Source organism: Miniopterus natalensis, chromosome 11 (genome assembly GCF_054644295.1).
Source record: "Miniopterus natalensis isolate mMinNat1 chromosome 11, mMinNat1.hap1, whole genome shotgun sequence".
Lineage (NCBI taxonomy): Eukaryota > Metazoa > Chordata > Mammalia > Chiroptera > Miniopteridae > Miniopterus > Miniopterus natalensis.
Genome location: NC_142091.1, coordinates 5,825,038 through 5,842,535, shown reverse-complemented (window position 1 = coordinate 5,842,535; position 17,498 = coordinate 5,825,038). Strand labels below are relative to the sequence as shown.

The following is a 17,498-nucleotide window of genomic DNA, read 5'->3' as shown; positions in this document are numbered from 1 at the left end:
TGGAGTATGTGGCAGCTGTACAAGGGTACTGTTGGTTTCCCAGAGCTATGCACATTTTTCTTTTTGACATTATTCTGAGTGATGCTGTAAATGTACAGCAGAAGCAAACAAAAGGCAGCCATTTTTGCTATTGTGAGACTCGGAAAGCAAAATAAAGTTGGCCGAATAGAGAACAGACTAGGCAGGAAAATATTTTATCTTTCAGAAATTGTTTGGTGACTTTTTGTAAGCTCAGAGTGTACATTTGTGCTTTAGTTAACTGTGACTGCCAATTTAATATCCACTAGGTAACAAAGGCAGGCTGTTTGGCCTTTGGTATTTGTTAACTATTGACTCGAATAATTCACAGAGCCTTTCTGGAACTTCTCCTAGAGGTTATAAATATTTAGGGCGTGTTTTTTTTTTTTTCTTTCCAGAAGACTTTACTATCCAAAGAGTAGTTCTACCTGTGTATTTTCTTTATTGTCTGTGTTAGTATCAAAGATTCAGAGTTGTTAGTGGAGTGCTGATTTCCCTGGTTATGTGATGATTCATCTCAGAAAGATCTTGAGAAAAGTAGACACTTATCTACAAATGATCTTTTACAAGGTCACATTCTGGGGAGAGCTATATAACATTCCTGGGAGGTACATGGTACTAGTTTGAAATGCAAATTAATCAAGGATTTTGGAGACATTTTTTAACTTGTGTTAGTGTAGATCTGGTATGTTATGGGGGTGTGTGACATATTTTTCAGTTCACTGTCATTAATAACATTTATTGATTGCATGTTATAGGTTGGGCAATGTATGTAAGTAAGGTCAGAGTGACGTAAGTTTCGGTTTTTGTTGTTATTGAAGGGAAATATCTTTTTTCCACAGATTTTAGGCAAATATTACATTTTAACGTGAATTACATGATGTTAATAATTTGCCTTTAAATAGGGAGTATATATGAGTTTGTGTGTTTAGCCTGCATATAAATGTAAACACTTTTATTGGGAGCTGTTTGGTTTGGACCTTTGAAGGAGTGGTTACTGTAGCTTTTGTAGATTGCTGGCCACCCTATTCTTGGGCAGCTTGCTGTTTTTTCTCTATTCCTTGGGTACCAATTAGTCTGAGACCATGCAGAATTGGGAAGGTAGCTGTGGCATGGGCCAGGATGGTAGGAATAATGGTGTCAATTTCTGGGCTTCACTGAAGGGTGATGGGAGGTCTGCATTCTGTCTTCAGTAGATAATTCCTGCCTACCCTGCATAAAAGCTGTATGGACCTGGGGAGGGGAACTAACATTTACTGAAAGCCTACTTTATTGGAAACTGCACCGTTTCATAAACATTTTACTATGAAGTAGGTATCATAAGAACTGAAGCTCAGAGGTTAAGAAATTTGCTGAAGGTAAATGACTGATAACAGAACATTTTGACATGGCTTTTTGATGCAGTCTTGACAAAATACTAAAACAATTGGCCCTTTAAAAATTTTTTTTAAAATATGTTTTTATTGATTTCAGAGAGAGGATGGGAGAGGGAGAGAGAGACACACACACATCAATGAGGAGAGAGAGCCATTGATGCTCCACGGGGGATCGAGCCTGCAACCTGGGCATGTGCCCTGACCGGGAATTGAACTGAGATCTGGATCCTAGGTCGATTCTCAACTGCTGAGCCACGCCGGCCGGGCAGCCCTTTTAAATTTTAATTGAAAACTTATGAACATATTTTAGGCTTCATTGTAATGTCTGCCTACTCCGTATTTCTGTCTCACTTTCTTCACCGTGTTCTCTGCGTTTTAGTTTCACTGACCTTTCTATTCCTCAGGCAAATCCAAATGTGTTCCTACTTAGGGCTGTTGCATTAGTTTTCCCTTCTATTTGGGCTACTCTTTTGTTGAGTGTACATGGCCAACTCCTTCCTGTAATTTCAACTCTTAACCCAAATTTATCTCAGAAAGCTTTCCCTACTCACTATTCTTTTTTTTTTTTTTTAAATATATCTTTATTGATTACAGAGAGAGGAAGGGAGAGGGAGAGGGAGAGAGATGAGAGTCACTGATCAGCCGCCTCCCGCACGCCCCCTCCTGGGGACCAAGCCTGCAACCGGGCATGTGCCCTGACCGGGAATCAAACCCTGATCTCCTGGATCCTAGGTCGATGCTCAACTGCTGAGCTACGACTGCTGGGCCCTCCTCAGTATTCTAAAGTCGTCATCCAGGATTTTCTTACTGTACTACTTTATTTTAATTCTCTGCATAAAACCTGATTTTTTTAATGTTGATTTTTTAAAAAAATTGTTGTTTCTTGCCTTATTCCTCTCAGATTCAGGGATGTTGTCTTTGTCATTTTTGTGTCACAGTGCATGACACATATGGGTGGGGCAAATGTAGGTTTACAGTTTTGAGTACACGAAACACAGAGTTTATTCTCATATTATTATTTATTTATTATTGTATTATTTTTCCATTCAAACAACTGTAAACCTATGTTTGCCCCACCCTTATTTGTTGAATGGATACACTGAGAAAAATCAAAACCATCAGGTACAGCTTTCTTTAACTTACTGCTGCCTCCATAGCTCTGAATTTGTCTCCTCCTGAACCTGTCCTAACTCCTTTTCTTCCTGTTTTAGAGGAAGGAGATGTCCCTTCTTTTAATGGTGTTAGTGTTCCTAGCAGTGTTGTAGATCCCATTTCCTGTTCAGTTTTCTCGGAAAATAAAAATCTTCAATCATATACTTGTTGTCTTTGCTCGGTACTGCTCTGTTAGTTTCAGTGTCATTCTCCCCTTCTTCCTTCCATGGATTAACCCAGGAACCTACTATTGTAATTTTTTTTATATATGTATATATATTCTGTAAAATATATTCTGAATTATAAACACCCAACTTACAAATGAGGTTTTGGAATGTAACACTTATACATTGGGGACTGTCTCTATTTGTTTTATTAGTAGGAGTTCTTGACTCTCTCACACTTAGAATATCGTTGTCTTCTGAGGTGGAGCCCGTTTTTCTTGGCTGTGCCATTCTCTTTTGGCTCGAAATCTTTGATAGGATGAGCACTTCCTGAGGCACTTGAAATATTCATACATCAGTTTTTTGTTGATTTAGCTTTGTTTATTTGCTAGGCTTATATGTAGGTCCTGTTTTCAAAAGTTTAGGAAATGGTGTACAGAGAATAAAATATCTAGCTTTAAAAATTTAATATTGTCTCACTCATCATGTAAAGAGTCACTGATGAGTAGTCATTAAATGGGAATTTTGCAGTTGTTCTCGATGGACCTGACGATTCCACTTCTGGGGAATCTATCCTAAGGAAATAATATCATATTTAGAAGAGTAAAATACCCAAAGATGTTCATCACAGTGATACTTGCAATACTGAAGACTTAAAACAATATAAATGTTAAAACAAAGTGGGGGCAGTGGTTAAGATACAGTATAGACTGGAATCATTTAGACATCTCAAAAACTTTATAATGAGCTTCTGGTGACACATAAATATAGGTATTTTAAAATGCGAAATAATGAGGAAGATGTCAGACTTCTGCAACCTTCAGACTAGGTTGTTTCAAATGAAATGTACTGTTGACAATTAGAAAAGCTAGAAGATGTTGAGGAACTATAAAGGCAGTGAGGAATTACGAGACCAAGCTCTGAAAGATAAGGAAAGCTCTGAGAGGTGTGCCTGATGTTTGAGGCTCCCTTGCCCATGAAGTCATTGCTGACTCTGGAAGTAACAGCTGAGAGACTGAATAGAGTTTTCAAAATATTTATGTCAAGGAAGACAAAAAAATTGGAATTAGAGCCTGCCAAGGTGGAGGGGCCCTGGGAAACTCTCTAGGTTTTGGGTTGGGTTCCTGAGGTCCTAAATCATAGGAGTAAGGGTGAAACAGAAGTAGACCAGTCCTTTTAAGGACTGAAGCCCAGTTTTTAAATCTTAATTCTGGATTAAGATGATCTAGAATTCCTAGTGTCCTTAGCCTATCTGCCTGCCAGAACCAAAAGTAAATCCTTTATGAATAACATCATCCTCAGCTTGTCTCTGTACTTTTTTATATATAATGTTCAGCATTCCATAAAAAATAACTAGGCATATGAAAATACAAAATGCAGTCAAAACCAAGAGGAAAAATTAACAGTAGAAACATACCTATGAAGATAAAGATATATTTGAGTTATCAGTCATGGACTAACGGTATATTTATGATTAATGTGTTAGAAGAATTAAAAACAAAATCATTTTGACAGAGACTTGAAATGATAAAGAATGAAATAGAAATTCTAGAACTGAAAAAACACAAGAACTGATTATTAAGAACTTAGTGGATAGGTTTACTAACAGCCTAGATACAGCTAAAGAGAGAATCAGTGAAGTGAGAGGTAAATCAGGAAAAAAAAAGTCCAAATTGAAGCATTGAGAGACAAAAGGATGGAGAATACAGAAAAGAATATAAGAGACAGATGGAATATGGTGAAAAGGTCTTATATAAGTAATTGAAGTTCCAGAGGGAGAGCAGAAAGAGAATGGGGCAGAAGGAATATTTGATGAGAAATTGGCTGGTAATTTCCCCAAACTGATGGTAATCATAAAGTTGCAAATTAAAGAAGCCATATAAACACCAGGAAAACTGCAAACAGAATACATCCAGACACATTATAGTAAAATTGCTGAAAACATGAGCCAAAGAAAATCTCAAAAGCAGCCAGAGAATAAATGACATTTACCCTCAAAGAAGCAATGAGACTTACAACCTGCCCTCAACAGTAACAGTGGCATTCAGAAGGCATGAAATAGCAATCGTAAAATGATGATGTAAAATAACTGTCAATCTTTAGTGAAAAAAGCTTGTAAGAATGGATCCTCTCTGTGCTCCCCAGAGAGGGGTCCACACGGCATTGTCCTTGGTTCCCACATAACTTAAAAGGAAACTTTAAGAATGTCTAGAGCCCTTGATGTCCAGCAAATGAAGGAGGAGGAATTTCCTTGCAGCAGGAACCCACTTAAGTCGCACCCACCTTGACTCCCAAATGGAACAGTGCATCTATAAAAGGAAGAGTGATGGCATCTACATCATAAATCTTGAAGAGAACCGGAGAGAAGCTTCTGGCAGCTTGTGCCATTGTTGCCATTGAAAACCCTGCTGATGTCAGTGGCATATTGTCCAGGAATATTGGCCAGTGAGCTTTGCTGAAGTTTACTGCTGCCACTGGAGCCACTGCTGTTGCCATCCGCTTCACCTCTGGAACCTTCACCAGCCAGATCGAGGCAGCCTTCTGGGAGCCTAGACTTATGGTGGTTACTGATGCCAGGGCTGACCACCAGCCTCTTACAGAGGCATTTTTGTTAACCTACCTACTATTGCTCTGTGTAATGCAGACTTTCTGCGCTATGTGGACATTGCCTTTCCTTGCAGCAACAAGGTGGCTCACTCAGGCCACTGAATGGGTAGGAACAACCACTGAGTCATCTTAAGCTGTTTTTCCACAAACTTTTAATTTTTTTTTGTTTTTTATTTTTAGACAGGGAAGGAGTTCGGGGTGGGCAGAAACAGAAACATTGATCGGGTGTCTCCCATACATTCCTCGACCGGGGATCAAACCCACAGTCTAGGTATGTGTCCTGATGAGGAATCGAACCCGAAACCTTTTGGTGTACGGGACAGTGCTCCAGCCAACTGAACCACTCACCAGGGTCTGAGGGACCTAATTTTATTTTTTTCCATATGGACATCCAGTTTCCCACTAATTTTTCTCTTGAACTCTGATGTTATGCCACTTCTGATACTGAATTTCCGTACATGTGTGAATCTGTGTTTTGGTTTTCTTCTGTTCCATTTGGCCATTTACTGTCTTTGATCAATATCACACTATTTTAATGATAAGATACACTAAGTCTTGAGAACACATTGGGATACCTTGTTATTTTTCAAAATAGGCTTGGATGGTTTTGGTCCCTTTTTCTTTCATGTGGGTTTTGGGTTTAACTTGATAAGTTCCATGATAAAGCTCATTGGAATTTTGTTATTTGTTAATCTTCACTCTAGCATATTTTTTCCATTGGCTTTTAGAGAGAGTAGAAGGGAGGGAGGGAGAAAAGAAGAGAGAGAGAAACAGAAACATCAATGTGAGAGAGACACATCAATTGGTTGCCTACCTCAGGCACCATGACTGGGTTCGAGGATGGAACCTGCAACCCAGGTGCCCTTAACTAGAAATCAAACCCACTACCCTTTTGTGCATGGACTGATGCTCTAACCACTGAGCACCACCGGCTGGGGTGCTCATTGGAATTTTGCTAGGAATCACACTGAATTTATAAACTAATTGGAGAACTGACTTTTAAAAAAATGTATATATTTATTGATTTCAGAGAGAGGAAAGGAGAGGGAGAGAGAGATAGAAACATCAATGATGAGAGAGTCATTGATCGGCTGCCTTCTGCGTGCCCCCAACTGGGGATCGAGCCCGCAACCCGGGCATGTGCCCTGACCGGGAATCAAACCCCGATTGCCTGGATCCTAGGTTGACACAACCGCTGAGCCACACCTGGCTGGGCAGAACTGACATTTTTACTTTGAGCCTTGTTGTTCTTTTTTTTTTTTTAATTTATCTTTATTGTTGAGAGTATTACAGGTGTCCCATTTTCCGCCCAATTGATCCCCTCCACTTCGCTCCCACCCCCTTCCCAGGCCTTCACCCCATTATCGACTATGTCCATGGGTTATGCATATATGCATATAACTTCTTTGGTTAATCTGTTCCCACCCTCCACCCCCCTTCCCTCTTTCCTCTGAAATATGATTGTCTGTTGCCTGCGTCAGTGTCTTTGGATCTATTTAGTTTGTCAGATTTCTTTTGTTCATTAGCTTCTTCTTAAAGAAGACCCTTCAACTTTTCCTGTAGTGCTGGTCTGGTGGTGATGAACTCCTTTAGCTTTTTCTTATCTGTGAAGGTCTTTATTTGACCTTCAGTTCTAAATGATAGCTTCGCTGGGTAGAGCAATCTTAGTTGTAGTTCCATGTTTTTCACCACTTTGAATATTTCTTGCCACTCCCTCTGGCCTGCAAGGTTTCTTTTGAGAAATCAGCGGACAGTCGTATGGGTGCTCGCTTGTAGGTAACTAACTGCTTTTCTCTTGCTGCTTTTAAGATTCTCTCTTTGTCTTTAATCTTTGGCATTTTAATTATGATGTGTCTTGTTGTGGGCCTCTTTGGGTTCCTCTTGTTTGGGACCCTCTGTGCTTCCTGGACTTGTAAGTCTATTTCTTTCCCCAGGTAGGGGAAGTTTTCTGTAATTATTTTTTAAAATAGGTTTTCAATTCCTTGGTCTCTTTCTGCCTCTTCTGGCACCCCAATAATACGAATGTTGGGCTTCTTGAAGTTGTCCCAGAGGCTCCTTATTCTATTTTCATATTTCTGGCTTCTTTTTTCTTTTTGCTCTTCTGGTTGGGTGTTTTTTGTTTCCTCATGTTCCAAATTGCTGATTTGATTCTCATCGTCCTCTACTGTTGATTCCCTGTAAATTATTCTTCATTTCAGTTCGTGTAGCTTTCATTTCAAATTGGTACTTCATTATGTTATCAATTTTCTCAGTTATTTCCCTAATAGTCTGCTTAAACATCCTTATAACCAAAATTCTGAACTCTCTATCTGTTAGTTTGCTTGGATCTATTTCATTTAGTTCCTCTTCTAGAGATTTCTTCTGTTCTTTCCTTTGTGACATGTTTCTTTGCCTCCACATATTGCTGCTTCCAGGTGTTTGTTTCTATGTATTAGGTAGAGCTGCTATGTCTCCTGGAATTTGTAGAGTGGCTTTGTGTAGTAGGTGTCCTGTAGGGTCCAGTGGCTCAGCCTTCCCAGTCACCTGAGCAGGGCCTTCTAGGTGCTCCCCTGTGTGGGCTGTGTGCACTGTCCTGTTGTAGTTGAGCCTTGGTTGCTGTTGGCGTCCCTGGGAGGAACTGACCTCCAGACCAATCAGCTGTGAGGACCAGCTGCAACTACAGCCGGAGAGCTGCTGTGCTGGAGACACCCCTATGGAGCAGGATTTACTTCAGTGGAGCTTTGGTGTTCACCAAGTGCACCCCTTGAGTGTGTCACTCGTGGATGTGGTAGGGTTGTAGTCCAGCATGGTCGAGTCTGACCACCAGGTGCACTGTCTCTGAGGCCTCCAGGGAGGTGCAAAGTCAGCCTGTGCCAGTGCCTTGCCCAGCGCCCCCCAGCATGAGCTGCACAGCAAACCGTAGTTGGCAGCTACTTGTGCTGGGCTTGGAGGTGTCCAGGAGAGGCCACGCTATAAGCCAATGCAGCTGCTGCTAGTGCCAGGCCTGGGGCCACTTATCAAGCCATATGGGGCCGGCTGCTGCTTGTTTGAGAGATTTTAGGAAAGTCCTAAGCATGAGGCTCGAGAGGCCACTTGCACAGAAAAGTCACTGGAAATGGCCTGGATGAGCTGCAGGTGGGGAGGGGCGGGGCCTCTGGGAATCTCAGGGCGGGGCCAAAGGTGTGAGTCAGGTGCTGGCGATTCATATATGGCGCCTGCCTGCCGGCTCTATGAGGCGAAGACTCACCACAGGAGCCATGGCCTCGGCCAGCCCTTCTGCCTGGGAGGAAGCCGCCCCTCCACCTCTCGCCCGGATCTGAGGCAGGTTAGTTCCTCCCCGAGTGTCCCAGGTCCTTTCCGGCTGCTGCCCGGCACTGGGCTCAGAGGGAGCGTCCGAGTGAGTCCGTGCTGGGCCCTTTAAGAGGAAAGCTTGGGGCTCCTACAGCCTCCGAGACCCTCAGCCACAGTCCCCGTTGGTCTCACAGCCCGAAGTTGTGGGGACGTCTCTTCCCGGCCCTGGAGCCCTGGGCTGGGGCCTGATGTGGGGCTGGGACCCCCCACTCCTCTGGGAAACCCCCACCGCCGAGATTCCCTCCCGGGTTTCAACCGCGGCACCGGGTGTGGGCCCATGGCCGTGTCTCGGATTCAGCGGCCATCCGCCCGCGTCTGCGCCCCTCCTACCAGTTTCGGTGCTTCTTGAGGCTTATTCTTAAACGTGATAGAGTTCTCCATTAATTTCTGTGTTTTATGTTCTTCAGTAAAATTTTATAATTTTCTTCATGAAAGTTACATATCTTTTATTAGATGTATTCCTAGGAACCTTAAATTTTCTTTATGCCATTTTAAATGGCAACAATTAAAATCATTTTCAAATTATAAAATGTGAGTTTTGTGTGTTTTGGTATATTGATCTTGAAACCAGCAACCTATTAGACTGTTAGTATTGTTTCTAATACTTTATCAGTTCTCTTAGATTTTCTTCATGGATAGTTGTATCATCTGCAAATAAAATTATTTTTTGTTTCATTATCTCTACTTTTACCACCTTTGTATGCCCACCTAAACAATATATTTATTTTTTTAATCCTCACCTGGGATATTTTTTCCATTGCTTTTCAGAGAGAGAGTAGAAGGAATGGAATGAGAGAAAGAGAGAAACATCCATGTGAGCACCATTTAATATGTTGATTGGTTATTTGGATATCTTCTTTTGTGTTCCTGTTCAAGTCTTTTGCCCAGTTTTGTATTTGTTTGTCTTTATCTTATTGATCTGTAGATTTAAAAAATATGTTCTAGATATGTATGTCTGGATATTTATGTATTGTACATATCTTCTCTGATTTTGTAAATGTGCTTTTACTCCTTCTGTGGTGTCTTAGAAGTTCTTACTTTAAAAATAGTTCAACTTAATATTTTCCTTCATGGTTAATGCTTTTTTTCTTTTTAAATAATTTTTCATTTTTCACTTGGAGTTGACATACAATATTATATTAGTTTCAGGTGTATAACAGCATGATTAGACATTTATATAACTTAGAATGTGATCACCCACAATGAATCTAATACTCATCTGACACCATACATAGTTATTAGAACATTACTGACTATATTCCCTATGCTGTACTTTACATCCCTGTGACTATTCTGTAACAACCAATTTGTACTTAATCTCTTCACCTTTTTTCACCCTCCTCCAGTTCCCTTCCCATCTGAGAACTGTCAAAATGTCCTCTGCATCCATGAGTCTTTTTCTGCTCTGCTGTTCATTTATTTTGTTTTATAGATTGCACGTATAAGTAAAATCATCTGGCCTTAGTCTTTCTCTGTCTAGCTTATTTCACTCAGCACAGTATCTTCTAGGTCCATCTGTGTTGTTGCAGATGGCAAGACTTCATTCTTCTTTTTTATTTTTAGTCCTCACCAGAAGATATTTTTTCCATTGCTTTTCAGAGAGAGTTGAAAGGGAGGGAGGGAGAGAGAGACACACACACAGAGACAGAGAGACAGAGACATCGATGTGAGAGAGACACATCGATTGGTTGTCTCCTGCATAAGCACGGACTGGTGGCAGAGATCGAACCTGCAACCCGGGCATGTGCCCTTCGCCTGAATTGAACCCGGGACCCTTCAGTCTTCCGACGGATCCTCTAACTACTGAGCCAAACCAGCTAGGGCAAGATTTCATTCTTTTTGATGGCTGAGTCATATTCTGTTGTATATATGCACCACTTCTTTATCCACTCATCTAATTGATGGACACTTAGGTTGTTCCCATATTGTAAATAATGCTGCAATGAACATACGGATGTATATGTCTTTTTGATTTAGTGTTTTGGGTTTCTTTAGATAAATATCCAGAGGTGGCATTGCTGGGTCCTTCTTTGTCTGTTGTGATAGCTGGTATTTTAGAGTCTATTTTGTCTGGTGTAAGTATTGCTACCCTAGCTTATTCTGTTGTTGTTTGCATTTTCATAGAATATTTTTTTCCAACCCTTTCTTTTTAATCTGTGTGTCTTTTGATATGAAGTGTGTCTCTTGTAGACAGCATATGTTATCCATTCAGCCACTGTATATCTTTTGATTGGAGCATTTAACCTATTTGCATTTAGAGTAATTGTTGATAGGTATATATTTATTGCCATTTTACTCATATTTTTTATTTATTTATTTTCATTGTCTTCTTAAAAAGACCCTTTAATATTTCTTGTAATACTGGTTTGGTAGTGATGAACTCCTTTAGCTTTTTCTTGTCTGGAAAGCTCTTTCTGCTTCAATTCTAAATGATAGCCTTGCTGGGTAATCTTGATTGTAGGTCCTTGTTTTTCATCACTTTGAATATTTCTTTTTTTTTTAAATATATCTTTATTGGTTTCAGAGAGAGGAAAGGAGAGGGAGAGAGAGAGAGAGAAACATCAATGACGAGAGAGTCATTGGTTGAGTCCGCAACCCGGGCATGTGCCCTGACCGGGAATCGAACCCCGATTGCCTGGATCCTAGGTTGACGCTCAACCGCTGAGCCACCCCCGGCCGGGCTGAATACTTCTTGCTGCTCCCTTCTGGCCTGCAGAGTTTCTGTTGAGAATCAGCTGACAGTCCTATGGGAGCTCCCTTGTAGGTAACTAACTGCTTTTCTCTTGCTGCTTAAGATTCTGTCTTTGTCTTTAACCTCTGGCATTATGATGTGTCTTGCTGTGGGCTCTTTGGGCTCATCTTGTTTGGGACTCTGTGCTTCTTGGACTTATATGTCTATTTCCTTCACCAGGTAGGGAAGTTTTTCATCATTATTTCTTCAAATAAGTTTTCAATCCCTTGCTTTCTCTCTTCTCCTTCTGGTAACCCCATGTTGCAAGAGTTGCTACCCTTGAAGTTGTTCCAGAGGCTCCCTGCACTATCCTCATTTTTTTGGATTATTTTTCTTTCTGTTACTCTGATGGGGAGTTTTCTGCTTCCTTATCTTCCAAATTGCTGGTTTGATTCTCTGCTTCGTGGACTCTGCAGGTGATTCCCTGTAACGTATTCTTCGTGTCAGTTACTTAGTTCTTTCCTTTGGGTATCTTTTTATTTATTTATTTATTTACTTATTTAATTTTTAATTTTTTAAAATATGTCTTTATAGATTTCAGAGAGAGGAAGGGAGAGGGGGAGAGAGAGAGATAGAAGCATCAATGATGAGAGAGTCATTGATCGGCTACCTCCTGTAGGCTCCACCCGGGGATCAAAGCCGCAGTCTGGGCATATGTCCTGACTGAGAATTGAACCATGATCGCTTGAATCATAGGTTGATGCTCAACCGCTGAGCCACGCCAGCCTGGCTGGACCTCTTTTTAATGTTTTCTATCTCCATTTTTATGTTTTCTATCTCTTTGTTGAAGTTCTAAGTTTCTATACTCTTCCCCTAAGTTTATTGAGCATCCTTATAACCAGTATTTTGAACTATACATCTGATAGATTGTCTCCATTTTGTTTAGTTTTTCTGGAGTTTTGTTCTGTTCTTTCATTTGGGACATGTTTCCTTGTCTCTTCATTTTGGCAGCCTCCTTGTGTTTGTTTCTATGTATTAGGTAGAGTTGCCACATCTTTTGGGCATGGTAGAGTGGCCTTATGTAGTAGGTGTCCTAAAGGGCCAGTAGTTTAGCCTCACCAGTCACTCAATCTGCACATTCTAGGCAGCCTCTGTCTGGGTTGTGTACACCCTCCAGTTGTAGTTGAGTCTTGACTGCTGTTGGCATGCCAGTGGGAGGGATTTACCCTCAGGCCCAAAGGCTACAAGGACTGGCCTTGACTAGTGTGGAGAATCTGCTGTGCAGGGGCCAATCCCAGGGAACTAGGACATACTTCAGTTGGGCTGTGGTGTCCGCTGAGTCTACCCCTTGAGTGTGTCTCTTGTAGAAGAGTTTGGGTGTTGCTTCGGTGTGGTCTGAAGCTGTCTACCACTTGTGCTGGCTCTGGAGCCTCCCAGGAGGTGCAGTTCAAGGTCAGCCGCTACCTGTGCCCTGCCCGGGACCACCCTGCATGAGCTACAAAGCAGTCTGCAGATGGCTGCTGCTTGTACTGGGAGAGGCTAAGCTGCAAACCAAGGCAGGCTGCTGCTAGTGCTGAGTCTGGGCCACTTACCAAGAGGCATGGGACACGCTGAGGCCAAATGCTGCTTGTTTGAGATATTTTAGGAAAGTCCACAGCATTAGCCAAGACAGGGCATTTATATGAAAAAGCCACTAGAAACACCTTGGGTGGGCCTGCGGGTTGGGTGGGGCACGGTCTCGGAATCACCAGGGTGGGGTGGGTGAACAGTTAGCCAGGTTGATGGAGACTCCCATATAGCGTCCGCCTGCCAGCTCTGTCGGGGGGAGGGTTCAGCAAAGGAACAACGGCGTGTGCCAGCCTTCTGTCTAGTAGAAAGCTGCCCCTACAGCTCTGATGTCAAATAATTCAGTTCCTCCTCATATGTTCACAAGGCGCCTTTCGAGCTCTAGCACTGGAACTCAGAGCGAGTGAGTCTGAGTAAGTCTGTGCAGGAGCTCTATAAGAAGAAAGCCTGGTACCCCAGAAGCCCTCCATCTCACTCAACCACAGTCTCCACTTGTTTTTACAGCCAGAAGTTATGGGGACTTCTGTTCTCGACTCTGGAACCCTGGGCTGGGGGCCTGGTATGGGGCTGGGACCCCTTGCTCCTCAGGGACCTCTGCTTTTCAGTGGGGATTCCAAAGCCGAGATGTCCCTTCCGATTTTTCACTGCCACAGGTGGGTCTGGGACTAGCCAGTTCTGTGTCTCCTCCCCTCCTACCAGTCTTGATGTGGTTTCTTTATTATATCCTTAGTTGTAGGACTTCCGCTGAGCTAGATTTCAGGGGTTCTGAATGATGGTGGTTCTGTAGCTCAGTTGTAATTTTGATGTGGTTGTGGGAGGTTCTGAGTCCCTCAGTTTCCTATCGCTGCCATCTTGACCCAAAGCTTGATTAATGCTTTTTATGCTCCTGTTTAAGAAATTTTTCTCTGTCATGAAGTCATGAAAGATTATTTTCTAAAGCTTTATAGCTTTGCCTTCCTCATTTAGGTTTATCTCGCTTTTTCTTTTTGTGGTACAGTGTATGTTGAGGGTTTAGTTTGATTTGTTTTTTTCCCCTAGCTGTATCCCTAGTTGTTCCACTACTATTTTTTGGAAAAGACCACTCCTTTGTGATTAGTCAAGGGTCCATATATATGTGGATCTTTTTCTAGACTTCTGTTTACTAATTTATTTGTCTTTTCCAGATACAGAAAAACCTATGTAAATGGAAGGTACAAAATGGTAGGAGTAAATGCAGATTATCAGTGATAACAAATACAAAATGGACTAAACTCACCAGTTAAACACAAAGGTAGTTACATTGGGTTTTAAAAATCTAGCTATATGTTCTTTAAAAGAGACCCGTTTAAAACATAAGAACTCAGAAAAGTTGAAAGTAAAGGTGGTAAAAAGAATTACCAGTCCAGCCAGTGTGGGTTAGTTGGTTGAGGATCATCCTGTGCACCAAAAGGTTGCCGGTTTGATTCCTGGTCAGGGCACATGCTCGGGTTGCGGGTTCAGTCTGGGTCATGGTGAGCGGATGGGGTGGCCAATCAGTGTTTCTTTCTCACATTGAAGTTTCTCTCTCTTTCTCTCCCTTCCTCTCTTTCTGAAATCAATAAAAACATATTTCAAAAAAAAGGAATTACCTGGCAAATTCTGAGAATCCTGCAGTTATATGAGAAGAAAAGGTATCTCAATCAATTCCATGCTTTGTTGGGTCCAAGGCCTCTCTGCTCCTGTCCTCTAGTGGTTGTTCAAAGTCCATGCCCCTACATCACCAAGATTTACCTCTTAGGGCAGCCATCTTCTTTGTTTCCGTGCTTGAGAATTTTCTTATGCTATCCTGGAGTAAGCCATGCATTTAAAAGAAATTTGCTGTATTTCCTCTAGCATATTTTAGGCATTTGTGTTGATGTTCCCCCACTCCCCTGCCTTCCTGCTTCAGTTGTCTAGTCTGTTAGGCTTTGTCTGAATCATTAGTCTCTCATATGGTTTTAAGAAGCCACCCTCCTAGGAGGACCACTAAAAATGTGAATCGATTGCCTGTGGGCAAAGGGTTATGGATCATTTCTTACATTCTTACCCACTTTTCACAGTTCTGCAGTCGCACATATGTGATTCCTTTTTAAACCTGAAAAAGGAAATTTGTCCTTAAGATCCTCCAAGTAATAGTCCTTCTTTTCCATTTGTTTCAGGTGGTGCGCTTGTGTCAGAACCCAAAGCTGGCGCTAAAGAACAGCCCACCTTATATTCTAGACCTGCTGCCAGATACCTACCAGCATCTTCGCACTATCTTGTCGAGATACGAGGGGAAGATGGAGACACTTGGAGAAAATGAGTATTTTAGGGTGTTCATGGAGAATTTGATGAAGAAAACTAAGCAGACCATAAGCCTCTTCAAGGAGGGGAAAGAAAGAATGTATGAGGAGAATTCCCAGCCTAGGTAATGGACAATACTGCACAAATACTCGTTCAGCCTGTGCCTGCTTGGATGGCAGCACACGGAAGTAGTTGAGTTGGTTTTAATTTTGTGTCATCCAGAATGCAAAGCTGACATTTGATTTAAAGGTGTGCTTTATAGAAAAGGTTGGCTTGGAGGATATTGAACTGTCCCTAGCTTCAATAGGCTTGTTTACCTATGAAAAGTCAGTGACTTCTAATCATGAAGATGAGTTGGAGGCAGTAGGTCCTTTAGAGACCCTGAAGATCATGAAAATGATCTTCATGATAGGTGAGAGTGTGAAAGAAAAAGGGGGTTAAACTGAGGCTGGGAGTAAATAATAAGAGGTCAGATTTTGCCAGAGCTGTAGCATATTAGGTAAATTTTAAGTATGGGATAATAGGAAGAAAAATTAAGCCAATAGCTGAGATAACTTTTTAAAATAAAGTGTAGTGAAATGACATATCTTTTATAGGTTAAGTGAATTTTCAAATAGAATAGATATTGGCAAATGCAGTTAATTCAATAAATATTTGGGGGATCACTATGTATTTTTTTGTTCTTATTAAGTACTAAAAACTATATTGGCTATCTTATGTCATTAACTTAATTGTTGGAAGTTATGTACTGGGAGAGGAGTAGGTTGATTATATATGTGGGTGTAGCTGTATTTGTTTTTATTCAATTGAAAATAAATACTAAGTCATCTAAAACAAGTAATTTCCACTAGACGTTTTTAGGGAATAAATTACTCTTGAGGAGTGACTTGAATTAGGGGGACAGTAATTTCTGAGGGCATTAATTTGGCCTGCATTATTTGAGCAGTAACTTACTAAATGGTGTCCTTGTCCACCACTCCCTTGACCCTGTTTTAGATTCTGCGAACCTTTGTCTCTCACTTAACATTTTATTCACATCATTACTCACATTATCTTTACTACCAAAATTACTCAGGTTGGTCCAGGATATCAGTTTTTTTTTTCTTAAAAAGATTTCTGGCCCTGGTCAGTTTGACGCTGGTTCGAGTGTCAGCCCTGGGACTGAAGGGTGGGTCTCAGGTTCGATTCCCTGTCAAGGCTCGATCCCCGGCTCTGGTCGGGGCATGTGCAGGAGACAACCAATCGATGTGCCTCTCTCATATCAGTGTTTCTTTCTGTCTCTCCCCCTCCCTTCCACTCTCTCTAAGAAATCAATGGAAAAAATATCCTCGGGTGAGGATTAACCAAAAAAAAATTTCTTGTGACTAAATTCAGTGTGTAGGAATCGTTGTAACTTCCAGTTTATACGAAAATGAGCCTCCCATACGCACCCCAACCGGGCCCAGGGATCAAACGTGCAACCCAGGTACGTGCCCTTGACCAGAATTGAACCCGAGACCCTTCGGTTAGTGGGCCGACGCTCTAACCACCAAGTCATGCTGGCCAGGGTGTATTGTTGAGTTTTAAAAAAATGATTTTATTTTATTAGGTACCAGAACTTTAAAATTTTAGTTGCCATCTACAATGAACTAGGTTCTGTTTAGATTCTAGGAGGTGAAGAAAAGAGTTAAGCATTCAATTAGGATGCTATGTAATAAATGCTTTAATAGAGATGTATACAAAATGCTGTGAAAATACAGTTTTGCTTAGTAGCATCAGGGAGGGTGGCACAGAGAAGGTGTTATTTGAGCTAGATTTTGAAGGGTAGGTATTTTCTAGGCAGAAGAGTAATGAAAAGGCCTTTAATACAGTGGCATGAAAATGCAGGCTCTGTATGTTTAAGGAATGTGAGCAGTCTGGTTTGGCTAGAATTGGGGGAGATAGATAAGGTGGAAATACAGGTTGGAGTTAGATTGTAAAAAGCTGCTCTTTGACCTTTACACCTTCTCCTATAGATAACAGGCTGCCATAGAATAATTTTTTTCTAAAGCAGCATTTTTTTTAAGATTTTTAAAAATTGATTTTTAGAGAAAGAGGAAGAGAGGGAGAGAAACATTGATGTGAGAGCAAAACATTGATTGGCTGCCGCCTGCATGCTCCCTACCAGGGATCGGGGCATTGAGCCTGCAACTCGGACATGTGCCCTGACTGGGAGCATGGGACGACACCCAGCCAACTGAGCCACATTGGCCAGGGCACATTTTTTATAGTGAAATAAAAATTACAGATCTTCTGGTCTTGGAGCATATTGACCATTGTTTAACATTTCTTTCATGACGAATAGTTCATCATTTA

At 41.4% G+C, this 17,498-nt stretch overlaps 1 protein-coding gene across 2 annotated transcripts in view; it reads left to right on the top strand.

The window, feature by feature from the left end:
* CBL (Cbl proto-oncogene) overlaps positions 1-17,498 on the top strand; it is a 116,161-nt gene that overhangs the window by 21,130 nt on the left and 77,533 nt on the right. For both annotated transcript variants that reach the window (XM_087821483.1, XM_087821482.1), the window contains exon 2: positions 15,041-15,288. In XM_087821483.1, coding sequence (XP_087677609.1) covers positions 15,041-15,288 — 248 coding nt within the window. The remainder of the gene's footprint in view (positions 1-15,040; positions 15,289-17,498) is intronic.